General features: G+C 38.2%; 1 protein-coding gene and 2 non-coding genes across 3 annotated transcripts in view; 2 read left to right on the top strand and 1 right to left on the bottom strand.

Annotated features, from left to right (window-relative positions):
* Dhc98D (Dynein heavy chain at 89D) overlaps positions 1–18,518 on the top strand; it is an 83,393-nt gene that overhangs the window by 15,914 nt on the left and 48,961 nt on the right. Inside the window, exons 10-29 of the mRNA XM_034979551.2 lie at positions 956–1,203; positions 1,604–1,748; positions 2,132–2,245; positions 3,046–3,226; positions 4,509–4,655; positions 5,107–5,189; positions 6,083–6,209; positions 6,507–6,749; positions 7,207–7,376; positions 7,971–8,158; positions 8,732–8,893; positions 9,359–9,559; positions 9,917–10,208; positions 11,460–11,618; positions 12,603–12,839; positions 14,693–14,946; positions 15,911–16,059; positions 16,501–16,610; positions 17,092–17,270; positions 17,622–17,817. Coding sequence (XP_034835442.2) covers positions 956–1,203; positions 1,604–1,748; positions 2,132–2,245; positions 3,046–3,226; positions 4,509–4,655; positions 5,107–5,189; positions 6,083–6,209; positions 6,507–6,749; positions 7,207–7,376; positions 7,971–8,158; positions 8,732–8,893; positions 9,359–9,559; positions 9,917–10,208; positions 11,460–11,618; positions 12,603–12,839; positions 14,693–14,946; positions 15,911–16,059; positions 16,501–16,610; positions 17,092–17,270; positions 17,622–17,817 — 3,585 coding nt within the window. The remainder of the gene's footprint in view (positions 1–955; positions 1,204–1,603; positions 1,749–2,131; positions 2,246–3,045; positions 3,227–4,508; positions 4,656–5,106; positions 5,190–6,082; positions 6,210–6,506; positions 6,750–7,206; positions 7,377–7,970; positions 8,159–8,731; positions 8,894–9,358; positions 9,560–9,916; positions 10,209–11,459; positions 11,619–12,602; positions 12,840–14,692; positions 14,947–15,910; positions 16,060–16,500; positions 16,611–17,091; positions 17,271–17,621; positions 17,818–18,518) is intronic.
* On the bottom strand, positions 13,581–13,653 carry TRNAA-AGC (transfer RNA alanine (anticodon AGC)). The gene has a single exon. It is a non-coding gene; the product is annotated as a tRNA-Ala (tRNA).
* TRNAA-AGC (transfer RNA alanine (anticodon AGC)) lies at positions 14,234–14,306 on the top strand. Its single transcript has one exon. It is a non-coding gene; the product is annotated as a tRNA-Ala (tRNA).

Raw genomic sequence — 18,518 nt, 5'->3', positions numbered from 1 at the left:
TACGTCCGACGTATAAAAGTCTGGTTTTCCCCAGACTAAAGGCACACGGTTGATTCTGGCGGCATCCGGCGGTGACGAATCGGGCACACACGTACATGCCATGTCTTATCCGGCTGGACTACCCGAACGATAGGTTGGCCAACCTATTACATAACTGAACAAATATATACATATATACAAATGCCATGGTACTGAGGCTAGCTTCCGAGCTCATAAAAATAACCTTGCTCCCATACAAGGCAATTGAACGCTTCGTAGCGAAAAGGGTAGTCAGCCGAGGCCTCGATAACAATGGATAAAGGCTAGTTTCTAGCGTAGGGATTTCCCCTGCCTTAAGACTCGTCAGTCGGTTTAAAGTGATGGCCCAATCTGGCTAAATACACATGCCAACTGATTTTCCTCACTACCAGGTCGTTCTAAACTAGGTGATCTCTCTCCCAAAGGGACATTTTGAGAAGTCAAATGACTCAAAATAGTAGAATTAATTGGAATAAGCTTCATGAGCAAACTCGCGAAAACCTGGTAGAAGGTCAAGATGTCCATGTGTCCGCCCAACGTAATGTGCCTGGCAGATTAAATTTGCCACACGTGAGAGAACATGTTATTCCAAATGCCAACAGTGTCCTAAGTTCAGCCTAGCTATTTTGTTAAATTTCCTCTCTATATAGCCGATCATTGAAAGAAGCAGAGACGATCACCGTACCATCACACTAAGCTCAGTCATTAATATTAAGTCAGGCCTGTTAAGCATTACTTACGTCTGATATAAGATTGATAACATGGAATAAGGAAGAAACTATTGTCACATTGAATTGTTTATTAAGTTTAAGTTCTTCTTTTACCAGTAGAATTTTCTGTATCAATTGTGATGACCTATATTTTTAAATTTTATATTGCGAATTTCCCTCGAGAAATAAAAACTTCAGACACTACATCAAGTGTTGTATTGTCCAAGGTACTAATTGATTTCGAGCGAATATTCGGAAATGAACTCAAGTCCATCATCAGTGATCCCACTCAAATTGACGATGTCCGAAAACGCGTCGAAAAACTCGTGTATCCTATCCGTACAATAGACTTCAGTGTCTTCGTATTTGACAATAAGGAGAACTGGGATGTTATTATGGGTGACTTTTGGAATGAAGTCAGATATTTAGAAGAGGAGGCCAAAAATTATATCAATCAAAGCTTTAGTAATTTGCGGTAAGTATTTTAATGAATCAAACTTATTTCGCACAGCTATTAAAAAAAATTCAACATAATACCTATTATTTTCAAAATATAAAGAGACTGGCGGGAAGTGGCTGGATGAGAAAGCTGAGGACCGGGTGTGGTGGCGCTCTTTAGGGAAGGCCTATGTCCAACGGTGGACGTCCACAGGCTGATGATGATGATGATGGTTTTCAAAAGGTTGCCATTGATTGATACTAAATCGTTGGAATAGGGGTTCCAACATGTTACGTTAATTTAAAATATTTTTTTCTTGACATTAAAAAAAACTGGTCAAGTGTGAGTCGGATACGAACACGGACCCTTCGTGTTCGTATCCGACTCGCACCATCGTACAAGAAATAAAATAAGTTGAAATCATTATTTATCTTAGATCATCTGAAGAGGCATTGGATGTTCTACTAAAATTTTTGGAGTTCGATATAAGAGAGTCGATTAGAAATCAGCTAGTTACAAAATTTGATTTCATCATGAGACAATTCATCAAAGAAATCACGATAATCGAAGACAAATTTACTGTAAGTTCTATTGATGCTATCACTTTTTTAAATCAAAAATACAATTGGATAACGCTATATTTATTTATTTTTGTTCGAAACTAATGGCATTAGAATTCCTATATCACTCCTATTTGCTATTTATGTTTTTAACTAGCTTATGCTCGCGACTTCGTCCATGTGGTCTACACAAATTTCAAACCTCTATTTCACCCCTTTAGGGGTTGGATTTTCAAAAATCCTTTCTTAGCGGATGCCTAAGTCATAATAACTATTTGCATGCCTTTCAGCTTGATCCGTTCAGTAGTTTGAGCTGTCCTTTGATAGATCAGTCAGTCACCTTTTCCTTTTATAATTATTAACCACCAGAAGGGGGGTAATGCTTTAACATTTATATTTTGCAGCGTTTCCGCAAAAATCCGCCTTTACTGCGACACCATCCCCCCGTTGCTGGTGCCATCTACTGGGCAAGAGCACTTTTCAATAAGATGAAACAGCCAATTATGAAATTCCAGAAAGTAAGAAGCAACAATTTAAGCCTCAATAGCTCAACGGATAAAGGAGTGGACTGAAAACCGAAAGGTTGATGGTTCAAACCCCGCCCGTTGCACTATAAATTGTCGTACCTACTCCTAGCACAAGCTTGATGCTTAGTTGGAGAGGAAAGGGGAATACTAGTCATTTAACATGGCTAATATTCTTTAAATAAAAACGGTCAAGTGCAAGTCGGACTCCCACACGAAGTACCAGAAATACTTAATATTTTTTAATTTTTTAATTGTCATGGCGGCCATTTTAAAATATTTGTTATTTGTTGTTAAAACGGCAATAGAAATAAAGTACGCGGCAGAAAGAATTGTACATCGGCCTTTAGAATGAGATTTTGGCTTTGTAGAGCGTTGTCTCTATCACTCATACCTATAATTATGACGTTTTGTCGGTCTCAACGACAGATTCATCATCATCATCATCATGATCAACCCATCGCCGGCTCACTACAGAGCACGGGTCGCCTCTCAGAGTGAGAAGGGTTTGGCCATAGTCTACACACGCTGGCCATGTGCGGATTGGTAGACTTCACACACCTTTGAGAACATTATAACGACAGATTCAATGCTCTACAAATCCGCTATCTCTTTCTAAAGGTCGATGAACATTGCTTTCTGCCGCGGTTCAGAAGATATAGCCCGCTGATAGAAAGACGAACGAACGGACAGACGGACAGCGAATCGTAATAGTTGGCACCCTTTAGGTACGGAACTCTAAAAAATGGAATTTTAGTTGGTTTATTTTCTAAGTTTCATGGTATTAAATACAGGTTCCCGAACTAAACGATTGTGAACAAAAGAAGACAGCATTTTTGCAGTACAAAGCATTTTCTAAAGTTATCAAAGAATTTGAAGAAACCAAATATAAAAATTGGTTGCAAGATGCTTCAGACCTCGTTGATAATATGATGAAGAAGAACATACTGCATGTCGTATTCGTCAAAGAGGAAGGTAATAGAAATTTGTTCAGGCTTCAACCATCCATCCACCCATTTTAACTGTGAAAGTAATTTTTAACGGACTTCAAAAAAGGAGGAGGTTCACAATTCGACTATATGTTTTTTTTGTATGTTTGTTACGCGATTATTCCGTCAATTTTATTATGAACCGATTTTGATGATTCTTTTTTGTTTAGTAGGACATACTTCAGAGGTAGTCCCATTTTGATTCGGTAAAGATCTGATGAATATCTTCGGAGATGGAGAACGGAACTCCTCAATGGATAAGAGTAAATTGCTAGCGATCAGTGTAATAGCTTAATAAACAGTAGGTATTTTACCAGGCATATCATATTTTAGTACAATGGGCCAATAAGGTGGCAATGTGGAGTCACAAAACAATATGAAGAGTAGATTGACGGGTCGTGCGGCTAATTGGCACCGGCTCCAAAAAATATTACTATAGAACTAAAATAACTCTTGTATACATAATTATTGTGTAACAAATTAAATTATTTTTTACTTTTTAGTGTTTGCGGTTATTGAAGTAGGTTTTCATTTTTTTTTTTTTTTTTTTACTTTTTTTTTGTGTTTGTTATCTTTCACGGCTCTGCTAACACAATCTTTTCAAAAAACATTCTGGCAACGGGCACGTCACTACTTTCTTTCTCCTCACATCGCTTTCTCATCCATGCTATTATAAATGCGAAAGTGTGTCTGTCTGTCTGCTAGCTTTTCACGGGCCAAACAGTTAAACCGATTTTTTGATTAAATTTGGTACAGAGCTAGCTTACATCCTAGGGAAGGACATAGGCTACTTTCCTATCCCGTAAAAATAAAAAACTCCCACGGGATTTTTAAAAAACCTAAATTCATGCGGACGAAGTCGCGGACATCATTTAGTAACTCATAAGGATCATGGTTCCTTTCTGATAATACTCTCTTTATGATATTCTTCCAATTCAACCGGTTCTCCACCGTGTGATAGTCGATGCCAGAGTTTTGTTTTTAACTCAGATACAGGTTAGCCCTTGACTGCAATCTCACCTGGTGGCATGAGATGATGCAGTCTAAAATGGGAGCGGGTTAACCTGGAAGGGGTATGGCAGTTTTTATTGAAACCAAAGGGGTAAAAGACTCCCACCAGACCAGAGCAGAGAAAATTTAGAAATTATATAATTTCAAATTTTTCCTGCCGGGAATGGAACCCGGGACCTCCCACTAATAATAATATAGCGCCTTACCTCACCACTGCGCCAGGGAGGTCGTTAAAATAGCAGGTTTCCCTTTTTTAGATCCAGCACCTATAAAGACTCCTGGAATGCAGTTAACTGCAGCAGGTAGAGCTCATGTTGCCAAGAAGAAAGCCTCCGATACATCTATTAGACCTGTTGATATTGTAAACAAAGAAATTGCCCAGAAGAAGAAAAGGGATAAAGCTTGTAAGTACGGGACTTGAAGAAGCGCTTTGTATACAAACGTAGCTTTGTCCAATTAAACTCAAAGAAATTTTGTAGACTAGAACCAAATATCTGTGTCTATGGTTTGTGAGATTCTAGAAACAAATATCCGTGGCTATGGTTTGTCAGATTCCATAAAATATGTCGTTTAAAAGTTACATAGACGCAAAGATTTTGTAAGTATGTAAACTTTTGAGCCCAGCATTTAGAACTACATTTTTTACAGAAATCTGGAAAACCACAAACACTAATATTGGTTTTTAGAACGGGTCAACAAAATTTCATTAAATATTTAAATGAGAACCAAACTAGGTTTGTATGGAAAGCGCTGAAGATCGCACCAGGGTTCCTTCCTTCTCTTATTAAATTTTGAATTTGGATGAATTATTTTGGACGAATTATTTTTATGTGGGATTTTTTCTGGCTTTTGCAGTAATGCTGATGCGAATCCCAGGGCAACACTACCAAAATGTTAAATCGCCAAGTTCGACATCACTTTTAGCAAAGGAGGGATTGGTAAATTTTTAAAAAATAAATCTTTATTCACTCGTCTGAATACATCAAAACTAATATTATAAATGCGAAAGTGTGTCTGTCTGTCTGTCTGCTAGCTTTTCAAGGCCCAGCCGTTGAACCGATTTTAACGAAATTTGGTACAGATATAGCTTGCATCCCGGGGAAGGACATAGGCTACTTTTTATCCCGGAAAATCGAAAAGTTCCTACGGGATTTTTAAACACCTAAATCCACGCGAACGAAGTTGCGGGCATCATCAAGTAATAAATACTAAACAGAACGTAGTTACGTATTGGCTTTAAATATATTCTGTTTTGGCGTTCTGTTTAGCTGTGATAGCCTGGTGGTTAAAACGTCCGCTTCCTAATCGAGAGGTCGGGGGTTCGATCCCGGGGACGCATGTCTGACTTTTCAGAGTTATGCACGTTTCAAGCAATTAAATATCATTTCCTTTAACGGTGATGGAAAACATCGTGAGGAAACCTGTATGCCTGAGAGTTCTCCATAATGTTCTCAAAGGTGTGTGAAGTCTGCCAATCCGCACTTGGCCAGCATGGTAGACTATGGCCAGAAACTTTCTCATTCTGAGACCTGTGCTCTGTAGTGAGTCGGCAATGGGTTGATCATGATGATGATGCCGCATATAAAAGCGAAAGTGTGTTTGTTTGTTGGTTTGTCCTTCAATCACGCTGCAACAGAGCAATCGGTTGGCGTGATTTTTGCATGGTTACAGTTAAAGACCTGGAGAGTGACATAGGCTACTTTTTATCCCGGAAAATCAAAGAGTTCCCACGGGATTTTTATATAAACAAAATCCACGCAAACGAAGTCCTGTGCTAGTGAGCCGGTAATGGGTTGATCATGATGATGATGATGGATATATTCTATTTCAGACGCACGTAACTTGGCGTGATATGACAGTCCACAAACTGATGCAAGAGTATGACCTGGAGTTTCAGCCCAATTTCAACAAACACGTTTTCCAAATTATACAGGAAGCTGAACTGATGGAGAAACTCGGTATTCTTTAATTAAAAAAAAACACCTATTACTAATATTATAAATGCAAAAGTGTCTGTATGTCCGTCTGTCTGTCTACTAGCTTTTCACGGCCCATTCGTTTAACCGATGTTGATGAAATTTGGTATAGAGATATCGCTCTCATCCCGGGGAAGGACATAGGCTACTTTTGATCCTGGAAAAATAAAGACTTCCCACGGGATTTTTAAAAACCTGAATCCACGTGGACGAAGTCGCGGGCATCATCTAGTAAAAAATATCTGCAATTTCTACACAATTAAAACTTGAAAATTTCAGGGTTTCATCTACCATCCAACATCAGAGATGATTCAATGCAAAAATCCCGTCTTTACTACCAACTAGAATCTCTAGCAAGCGTTATTACAAAATATAATAATCTTAATAAATCTTTGAGTCCCTCTGAAACACATCTTATGAAAAAGCATCTACTTGATATGGAGAGGCACATACTGCCGGGCCTGACTAGTATTACGTGGACGGCTTTGGGAATTAATGAATACATAAAGGACATTACTAAAGGTATCTACAAAACGCAAACAAAAATCTGTATTATACCTAAACGAAACAAAGATAAGTACGAAAAATTTACATTATAAAAGCAAAAGAATTCTTATCAGTTACTTAAATATAAACATAAACAATTATTTCCCTTTAGTGTTGAACCTAGAGCACATAAGGTTGCCTTATTGTATCTCAAATAATTTGCATTCATGTATTTCTTGTAAACTAGTCTTGTAAAGTATTCTACCAATCCGCACATGGCCAGCGTGGTAGACTATGGCCAAAACACTTCGCACTCTGAGAGGAGACCCGTGCTCTGTAGTGAGCCGGCGATGGGTTGATCATGATGGTCATGATGATTTCTTGTAAAACTGCAACATTTTTGCAAAGAAATTTGTCACGCCGAGATTTCTTCAATGACATTTTGATTCAGCGAGTTTATGGACGCTAGGCTTTATAATCCTGTATTTTGAAGGTGAGAACTCTCTGAAGGCTGTTTACCAACAATTGAAAATGGTTGAGAAAGAAATCCAGTCCTTGTTAGATCAGATAGCGGAGTTCGACTTGTTCCCACTTGTCCGACCGGAAAACTACGTTGATCCTGTAACTGGAGAGTCAGATGATACCTGGCTTTATCCCTGTAAGGTAGTGTAATATGTGGTAGATACATTAATATTCATCCTGCTCCTTGGTGTTGTACGGGAGCGGTGTGCGTGCTCGACCGTACCTACAATAGGAAGGTTTTCCTCCCGAGGATTTATTCCATTCTAATACCAAGAACTTAGAACTAATACCACTTGGTGGTTGTTTGATCTTGTTTGAGAAGCGCCATCTGATGTCAATCAGTACCCATATTATAAATGTGAAAGTGTATTTGTTTGTTGGTTTGACGGTTTGTCCTTCAGTCACGTCGCAATGGATCAACGGATCGATGTGATTTTTGCATGGGTATAGTTAAAGACCTGGAGAGTGACATAGGCTACTTTTTATATCGGGAAATCAAAGAGTTCCCGCAGGTTTTTTAAAAACCTAAATTCACGCGTACGAAGTCGCGGGCATCAGCTAGTATACAATATTGTATTTTCCAAAATTTCTTCTTTAAACCTAGGCCTCTTTAGGAGACGTTGCCTGGTGGAGATTACTTTGACTCTGTAAGCAATAAGGTCGCCTTTGCAAGCGTAGTTTTAAACTATATTTTATGTGCTCTATCACTGTAGAATAAAGTATTTATCTATCTAGACTTACTTCGTTGAAGTTGAAAACGAACGTCTGGACCGCGTGGCGATGCTCTCCCACCTGTACGATCGTATTGGACCCAACCTGATGAAACTGGAGTATCTGATCCTGGGCACCAGCACTGGACGATCAGCTGTCATGTCCTCTTACTACACCTTCTGGGAGAAGAAAATTTTTAAATGTCTTGTGACGTAAGTTTGGTTTTGACGACCTCCCCGGCGTAGTGGTGACCTCTGTGGTTTTATGAGTGGGAGGCCGTATATTCGATTCCCGTCAGGGACAGTTTGGGAATTTATAATTTCTAAATTGTGTCTCTGGTCTAATCTGGCGAAAGGCTACGTCCGTGGCTAATTACCTGCCTACCGACAAAACTGTGCCGCCAAGCGATTTTGTGTTCCGGTATAGATACCGATAACGGATATGGTTTTAATAAAACTGTCATACCCCTACCAAGTTCGCCCGCTTGCATCTTTGACTGCATCATCACTTCACCAGATTGATTGCAGTCAAGGGCTAACTTGGAATGGAATAAAAAAGGATTTTCTTAGTTCAAAAAGTTGCGAAACGAAAAGAAAAAAATAGATATCCTCTAGGCACGAATTTTTACTTTGGTTGAATTGCCAAAGCCAAGCTGGAGTTAAGCTTTTGACGAAATATAAAAATAGCCTGGATTATATTAGAATTATTGTAAATAATGATTTAAGTTGGAATAAAATTTGGTAAGCACATCAATGGAATCCATTTTACCTATTGACATTTTTCAGATTAACTTTGGAAAACCTTCAAGACTTTCAATTAGCGCTAAGCGAAAAAACGCCTCTCTTCCAAGTCGACACTGTGTTGGTACCACCTGATATCACCATGCGACCAACGCCTGCAGAAGTCTGCAATATCCTGGGTTATAATATCAAACATTTCCTTAATAGGTATTGTCTACTGTTTTTCTTCATATAAAAAACCTAGATAAAATCCATTTTCTTTATTTATAACAAAATCGCGCGTCAGTACAGTCAGAATTTATACCTCCGGCTTAATCTATTTATCCACCCTAAAACATCCACCCTAAGGTGAGTATACTCAGAAACATATGACCGTCCATCCACCCGGACTAAAAATAATATAGGTACATACATATTATGTAAGTAATAACATGTCGGCAGCGCCATCCATATTATTACCGTCCGGGATCAGACCGGCATATCCGAGTATACACCGAGTGGCCGCTGGTGGATAAAACGATAAAGCCATATCTGCATGAATAAGGTTAAGGTAAAGTTTTGATCCAAAGTCCAAACAAACAGTGTAAAGTTGGTAAAGCCTGTCATGCATCTGAATTCTGACCCTAGTATAAATGGATCGATTTACTCAAGCTATAATCAATCTTCTTTTAGGTTAACTGTATTTACTCGTTGGATGAAAAAAACATGTCTTCCATGTCCGCCGCAAAAGATAGCTGAAACTACTGGGAATGAATTCTACGTGTTTTCCTATTTCGAGGACGTACTGCGAGTGGTTTCAATCAATGACGTCACGCTCCTGATACAAGATACTATTTACCGACTTACTCAAGATATAAATGCCTACATTCAAAAGTGAGAAGGAGCTTATTTTACTTATTCCGTTTATCCACCCTAAAACAGCCACCATAGGGTGGATACTCGGAAACTGTGTTCCTATCCAACTTGGGCGAAATATATAAGTTTTTAGTCTGAGGTAGACACACTGACGGACGAACGGGCTATTTTATGGGATAAACAGAATAAGTCTCACAGGGACGATGCAACTTATTACATAGATTTTTACTTTTTACAAGTAGCACAGAAAAGCGCCCTTGAATTATTTGTATATTAAAATGATGTTTGTTTTTGAAAGCGCTCCGTATTAGAAGCTAATCTATAAATTTTTAAAATTTTTTGGCAAAATATAATATAAGTAAATACTTTTCACAGATGGCAAAAGTATCAGCATCTTTGGGCATTCGACAAAAATCTCTCTTGCGAAAAGTATATTCAAAAACACGAGCAAATACAGAAGTATGATGAAAAGTTTTTCTTTTTTGAGGACATTATAGCAGATTTGAATAACCACGTGAATTTTGTTGACATTGGCGCTGTAAGAGTGAACTTACGTCCTATCATTCAACAAGTGCAAGGGCATGCGCAAGAGTGGAAAAATATACTTGGCCAATGTATCGCCTCGAAGACTAGGATGAATATGTATGATTTGAAAAATCAAATTGAGGTATTTTATAATCTGTATAATATTTTGATAATACAAACAAAGCACTTTTTAGGGTTCCGTAGCCAAATGGTAACAAAACGGAACCCTTATAGATTCGTCATGTTTGTCTGTCCGTCTGTCTGTCCGTCTGTCCGTCCGTATGTCACAGCCACTTTTCTCCGAAACTATAAGAGCCATACTGTTGAAACTTGGTAAGTAGACGTATTCTGTAAACCGCATTAAGATTTTTACACAAAAATAGAAAAAAAAACAATAAATTTTGGGGTCCCCCATACTTAGAACTGAAACTCAAAATTATTTGTTTCATCAAACCCATATTATGTGTGGGGTATCTATGGATAGGTCTTCAAAAATGATATTGAGGTTTTTAATATCATTTTTTTCTAAACGGAATAGTTTGCGCGAGAGACACTTCGAAAGTGGTAAAATGTGTCCCCCCTGTAACTTCTAAAATAAGAGATGATAAAACTAAAAAAAATATATGATGTACATTACCATGCAAACTTCCAACGAAAATTGGTTTGAACGAGATCTAGTTACTTAGTAGTTTTTGATTTATCGTGCAAAATGACGATAAAATACGCTTGTACTACGGAACACTCAGTGCGCGAGTCTGATTCGCACTTGGCCGGTTTTTAAAAGGTTTCGAAGAGATGCAAGGAACAGATTGCTTGAAAAATTTGGTTTTTCAATTTTTTTACTTTCGATATTAGGTACGGTATAAAGCAATTTACAGATAATTATTTTGGATTGGTTTTTCTTTACATTTTAAGTGCTATCCACATCTTCCGTTGTCTCAGCTTATACCAGGGTTTGCTTTCCTACTAAGCAGCACGCTACTTTGCACGGCATATTATGTTGTGTTCCCTTCATCATGATCATCCGCATGATCAACCCATCACCGGCTCACTACAGAGCACAGGTCTCCACTCAGAGTGAGAAGGGTTTTTGCCATAGTCTACCACGCTGGCCATTTGCGGATTGGCAGACTTCACACATTATGGAGAACTCTCAGGCATGCAGGTTTCCACACGATGTTTTCCTCCACTGTTAAAGCAAGTGATATTTAATTACTTAAAACGCACATAATTCCGAAAAGTTAGGGGTGCGTGCCCGGGATCGAACCCCCGACCTCCGATTAGAAGGCGGACGTCCTAACCGCTAGGCTATCACAGCTTTTTTTGTGTTCCCTTTACCCACATAAAGTTATCTGGTTATCAATTTACGAACAGTGCAATATTATGATTGCAGTCCCTTCGCACAACGATGAACATGAATATCAAAGGGCTCGAGGACTTCAAACTGGTGATGGCGACAATCACCCTCGTCCAACAAATGACGATCACCGCTGAAGTTAAGTATAAGAACATGCAAGAAATCTTTCACATGCTACAACAACATGGTATTGAGGTGAGTCCTTTTATTTGTTGATTTTATACTTTGACTTCAGAAAAAAAAACCGGCCAAGTGCGAGTCAGGCTCGCGCAACAACAAGAGTTCCGTACTACAGTCGTATTTTTTCGAAATTTTGCACGATAATTCAAAAACTATGATGCATAAAAATAAATAATAATCTGTTTTAGAATACACAGGCGAAGACCTTTTATATGATACCGCACTTGATATAGTTATCTAACTTAGAAAATTGAAAATACTAATTATTAGTTCATGACCCCAATTTAATTTTTTTTGTGTGATGTAACCACAAATTCACGGTTTTCAGATTTTTCCCCGAATGTCAGCTATAAGACCAACCTACCTTGCCAAATTTCATGATTCTAGGTCAACGGGAAGTACCCTGTAGGTTTCTTGACAGACAGACAGACAACAAAGTGATCCTATAAGGGTTCCTTTTTTCTTTTTGAGGTACGGAACCCTAAAAAGAATTAATAAAGTGACTGCCACTAATATCTAAAGTTATTGCTCACGGTTAAATTGCAGAGAATCTGTTGGAGTAGTAATTTGTAACTAATTTCATCTTCTTTCAGTACTTATTATGTTCTAGTGGAGCTTGCAGTCAGTTTTTTTAAATATTATGCTATTTCTCGCCATGCTCTTAAGCAACCAAGGCTACTCTTTTGGGGCAAACGTCACATAAAGTCTAAGTTTTCGGGGTGTTGATGAGTAAAATTATTGTTAAAACTTTGAATATTTTGGGTTCCACATTTGATAATATGGTATGTGGCCATAGTCTCTTGCATGAGTGTAACGAGCTGAGGACCAGCAAAGAGAAGTAAGGCACACATATGTCCCTAAAAATGTCTCGCTTCATGACGACCACGACTTCTCTAGTCAAGAGAATTTCATGAATAAGGATATGGGATTTCTTGAAAAGATTCTTAGTGAGCCTTCGATGGGTTGATCATAATGGTGATGATGAGAATTCTATTTCAGGTGCAAGATGATGATTTGACGTTTGCCAAAAATTTAGAATCATCCTGGGGCAGTTTGTATCAGACTTCACTGTTCCGTGGCAATACTTTGGAGCAAACTAAGGAGAAGTTCTCCAAGATGAACGTCGTAGAGATATCCAAGTTCCTTATAGAGTTGGATGAATTTGTGGAGAAGTTTGATCGGGAAGGACCTGGTACTGTTGGAGAAGATTTGGATAGGGGACTATTGTTAATGGAGGTAATTTTTTTTTATTGATCATGCATCTAAATTCAATTGACAGGGCGGTGACATAATATTATAAATGAATATGAATGCGTAACTATTGTTTCATTGCCGGACTCCCACCGCATTTTGTCCCTTACTTTTACTTACCTACTACTGAAATATTATCATCTAAATCTAAATCCATACTAATATTATAAATGCGAAAATGTGTCTGTCTGTCTGTCTGTCTGCTAGCTTTTCACGGCTCAACCGTTCAACCGATTTTGACGAAATTTGGTACAGAGATAACTTGCATCCCGGGGAAGGACATATGCTACTTTTTATCCCGGAAAATTGAAGAGCTCCCACATGATTTTTAAAAACCTAAATCCACGCGTACGAAGTCGCGCGCATCATCTAGTACATATATAAAACGAAAAGGCGACTGACTGATTGACTGACCTATCAACGCACAGCTCAAGCTACTGGACGGATTGGGCTGAAATTTGGCATGCAGATAGCTATTATAACGTAGACATCCGCTAAGAAAGGATTTTTGAAAATTCAATCCCTAAGGGTTTAAAATAGGAGTTCGAAATTTGAGTAGTCCACGCGGATGAAGTCGTGGGTATAAACTAGTTTACGATAAGATAACGAGGTCTACTTATGATGTCGTTTATACTGTGAGCAAAAGAATGCAAGTTCTTTTTTCTACGGAAAAGAGGGGAGTATTAATCTCGAATCTTCAAATTTTTTTGGTCAAAAAGTAATCTTTGGAGGCGCCGGGTATCGATCCCGGTACCTCTCGCATGCTAAGCGAGCGCTCTACCATCTGAGCTACGCCCCCCGATACAAATTAAAACAAATAATTTGTACTTTATACTCGTACGCCACGCCGTGAAAGTACGTGACCTTTCACAAAAACTACTTTAGTTTCGTAATATTCTTGCTTACTTATTCAAGTATGCTGGAACTATTAAAATAACTGATCGACTTGTTTGTATGCAATTTTATTTTTACAATATTTATTCTCTTATACAAATAACAATTGATGCAGTACCAATTACATTAAAAACATTATTTGTTATATTTAAATTTATATTATGTTACATTTCACTGTATTATCTATTGAGTATGTATGATTTTTTTTCCTTTATTTCGTTTCCTCTATTTACGCACTGTTTCTACCACCCTGTCCCAATTACCAAAGGGTATTTGGAAGAGAATACCTCTAGGTATTAAGTTCGCTTATATACATTATATTTTGATATGTATAGTAAAGAATTTCAAACAAATAGGTAGGTTATTATTATGTTTAAAAGGTCACGTACTTACTTTCACTGCATACTCGGAGTTATGTATAACTAACATTATTTTAATATTAACTATACGTGTAATATTGTAATATTTCGTATATGATTCCATCAGGGGGCGTAGCTCAGATGGTAGAGCGCTCGCTTAGCATGCGAGAGGTACCGGGATCGATACCCGGCGCCTCCAAACTGTACTTTTTACATAAGTTTATTTTTAATCAAAAATCCTTTGATTTTGTTGTCTAAATCTAAATAAATAAAAGGAAAAGGTGACTGACTGACTGATCTATCAACGCACAGCTCAAACTACTGGAAGGATCAGGCTGAAATTTGGCATGCAGATAGCTATTATGACGTATGCATCCGCTTAGAAAGGATTTTTGAACATTCAAACCCTAAGGTGGTGAAATAGGGGTTTGAAATTTGTGTAGTCCACGCGGACGAAGTCGCGAGCATAAGCTAGTTTATAATAATAATACTTATTCATGTATTTAAGAAAAATATTAATTATAGTTTATAATAAATTTAGGTGTAATCATAAATTTGATATCAGATACTTATATCATTTTACAGGAATATACCAAATACTTTGATGAACTGGAATCAAGAAAGAGAACGCTTCAACAAGCGGAACAGCTTTTCGACAATCCGCTCGCAGATTTCTCTACGTTCAACCGAGCGAAGACCGACTTCCAAGCCATGGATCATATTTACAAAATTTACAAGGCACAAAAGAACGCCAGAGAGCTATGGGCCAAGACTTTGTGGGTCAATTTAAATCCACAGGCTCTGGTTGACGGTATTGATCAGTTCTTCAAAGAATATAGGTAAATGTTGGTAAATACTTATAGCCATTGCATTTGCAAAATAGTCTTGTAAAAGTTGCATCTTGCTGAAAGTCCAATTGACTGAAATAGTTCAGTATGATTTGACTGTCCAATTTCTATGTTAGTTTGTTCTGGTATCTAATGTTAAGTTGATATTTTTACACACTGTTCAGTGATTTTTTATTATAAAAAAATTACCTCTTTAAAATTTACTGTACCTACTATGACAATTAATTATGCTCCACACCAGTAATAACAAAAATTGGTTTGGTCATTTCACTGTGTATTCATTTATTTACCAGCATATGCTCGCGACTTCGTCCGCGTGGACTACATAAATTTCAAACCCCCATTTAACCTACTTAGAGTGGAATTTTGAAAAATCCTTTCTTAGTGGATACCTACTCTTTACAAAGAACACACCCTCCAAATTTCATGTCTGTAGGACCAGCGGTGTAGGCCACTAGGCTGTGCGTTGATATACAAGTCAGCACAGTCAGTCGGTCGGGGTCTTTGAATGTTATACATACAGATAGACTAGCACTTGGCTGCAATCAGACCTACAGACTATCAAGTGATGATGCAGTCTAAGATGGAGCGCGCTTGCCTAGAGTCACTCTTGACTTAAAGGTATCAAGATAATATAAAAGTAGAAGGAAAAACTGGTGCCGGATGTACAGCAAGATTTAGACAGCGACATATTTTTCCACCTAGGAATAGCCAAAAAAGACACACCACGGTCTTACGCCACCTGAATTTAGCGGCTCCCTGCGACTCACTTGATGTCTGTCCACCAAGTAGGAGGTCTTCCAACACTGCGCTTTTTGGTGTGAGGTCGCCATTCCAACACCTTGGGAGCCCAACGTATATCGGTTTTTCAACCTATGCGCCCATTGCCACTACAGCTTCGTAACTCGTAGAGCTATGTCGTAGAAATATGTATGAGATCATTTTCACATTTCAGGAAGCTAGCGAAAAACGTTCGTCTCAGTCCTATTGGTGTCATGTTAGATACGAAAATGAAACAGTTCAAGAATGTAGTCCCACTTATGGTGTCACTTAAGAACGAAGCAATGCGTGAACGTCATTGGAAGGAGCTGATGGAAAAAACAGGTGTTGAAATAGAAATAGAAAGATTTAGTTCTCAAATAAACTTTTACAGGTGTTTTTGACCCGTCAAAAGTATCTACTAAAACTACAAGTACCGATTCTTATAAGGCTAATGGTTATTGGTATTGGATTGTGTTTAGGTACCAGGTGCCAGTAGGTATAATAATAGTTAGTTTTTGCTAGCGTTCCTTATTACAGCCCGTATAATGTATTAATTGACAGATTTGTGTACTTATAACTATATGTTATAATATGTTATAACCGAAATGGTTTATTCGTTCAAGCCGAATAGCCACTCATATCGACTTTAACTATTTTTCCAATTTTTACGAATGATTAATCTGTTGTATCAAAATTCAATTTGGTACTTTCAAGTTTCTCCAAATTAAGGTTCTCAAGGTTATTACAATCAGAATATAAGATAAATAGGTGATAATTTTGCAGGTCAATCATTCGATATGTCACCGGACAGATTTACCTTAGAAAACATGTTTGCTATGGAGTTGCACAAGTACCAGGATGTTGCTGAAGAAATCGTCAACCATGCAATTAAGGTAAACTGAATTGCTAAGAAAAAGTTTCACTAGGTACTTTAAATAATTATGTAAAAGGATAGGTGACTGACATATATAGGTATCAACGCACAACTCAAACTACTGCACAGATCGGGCTGAAATTTTGCATGCAGATAACTATTATAAGGTAGACATTCACTAAGAAAGGGTTTTTGAAAATTCAATCCTGAATAGAGTAAAATTTCGGACGAAGTTGTGGACATAAGCTAGTAACTCAGACTTTTGTTTATTCATTTTAGGCAAACGCTTGACCACAATTACACCTGATGGAAAGTGATGTGTCCTAAAATGGGACGCGTTTACCTAGAAGATGCCTATGCACTCTTGTTTTATAGATACCCGGGTTGTAATTGTTAGAAAATACATATCGCACCAAACCTTAGCCATGCATGTGAGAAATGATGACGCAAAACGTGTCCTTTATGTTTGAGATATGAACTTTTATTTGTTAATGTATCAGGAATTAGCAATCGAGCGCGGCGTACGGGATGTCCAAGAGACATGGGCGAACATTACGTTCTCGGTGACCAAGCATTTCAACCGTGGCGAAGACCGTGGCTACACGCTCAACCCTTGCGACGAGATCATCGCGAAGGTAGACGACGATGCTATGGCTCTGCAGAGCATGGCAGCATCGCAGTAAGTGACTTTGTCGTTGCGACAAGAGCTATCAACACTCAGCAACACTCTCTTGCAGTCAAAGCGATTTTGAAAACCTCCCTGCCGCAGTGTGGTCTTATTAGTGGGAAGGTCCCGGGTTCGATTCCTGGCAGGAAAAATTTGGAATTTTATAATTTCTAAATTTTCGCTGGTCTGGTATGGTAGGAGACTTCGGCCGAGGCTAGTTACCACCCTACCAGCTAAGCCATGCCACCAAGCGATTTTGCGTTCCGGTACGATGCGAGGGGTATATGTTTAATAAAAACTGCCATACACCTTTAATTCGTACTAGATGAGTGCGTGATCGCTCTTAAAGTGATTCAATTTCAGATTCATTGGGCCATTCCTGACTGTAGTGCAAACTTGGGAGCGACGTCTTTCCCTTATATCGGAGGTGATCGAGGAATGGCTGGCAACGCAGAGGAAATGGCTTTATCTTGAAGGGATATTCGTTGGAGGCGACATTCGTACTCAGTTGCCTGAAGAGGCTAAGAAATTTGATGATATTGATAAGTCATTTAGAAAGGTATCTATGGTTTTTACAGCGAGATAGGCTTACAAGAATAAGCAAAGATTAAATCTAGGGTAGTGCGTAGTTGCCTAGAAGTTGCTTATTCACTCTTACCTTGAAGGTATTTACGTTTTATGTGGCAGGAAATATGGACGCCGGAAGGATATTCCACACCATAGCGGTTCGTATCGGAAACGTTGAGCTTTTCGTACTATAAGGGTCACTCAGAAAAGCAGGTATTATGAAACCTGCGCGAAGAACACAAGTTCAACGCGTAGAGGTTATCCGAGAGTAGAAAATACTAATGGCAAAATAAGTTAATTAATCAGAGCGCGATAGCTATCGCAACATACAATTATCCGGTTCCACGATCAAAACACCAAAAATATTCAATAATCCCATTCGGATCTCGGAAGGAGAGTGAAATAAAAAACTTTAAAAACACCCGTATTTATATAAATTCACTCCAGTTGAACGACTACAGACATCGAATGAGTGAAAATATCGATTTTATTAAACTACCTTCATTGGATAAATTAATAATTTTATAACATTTTTGACACTTCAAATCAATTTTTAAAAATAACCATATACCTACGAGTAGATTTAGAGATGGAGATTTGTAGAGTTGGAGATTGACCACATTATTAAGGATGCCAAATGTTTACGTTTCCTCGCTGTTCTATGGTTGAACACGTTGAGAACGTTGTAGGAGG

Source organism: Maniola hyperantus, chromosome 20 (genome assembly GCF_902806685.2).
Source record: "Maniola hyperantus chromosome 20, iAphHyp1.2, whole genome shotgun sequence".
NCBI lineage: Eukaryota > Metazoa > Arthropoda > Insecta > Lepidoptera > Nymphalidae > Maniola > Maniola hyperantus.
This window is presented reverse-complemented; position numbering and strand designations above follow the sequence as displayed.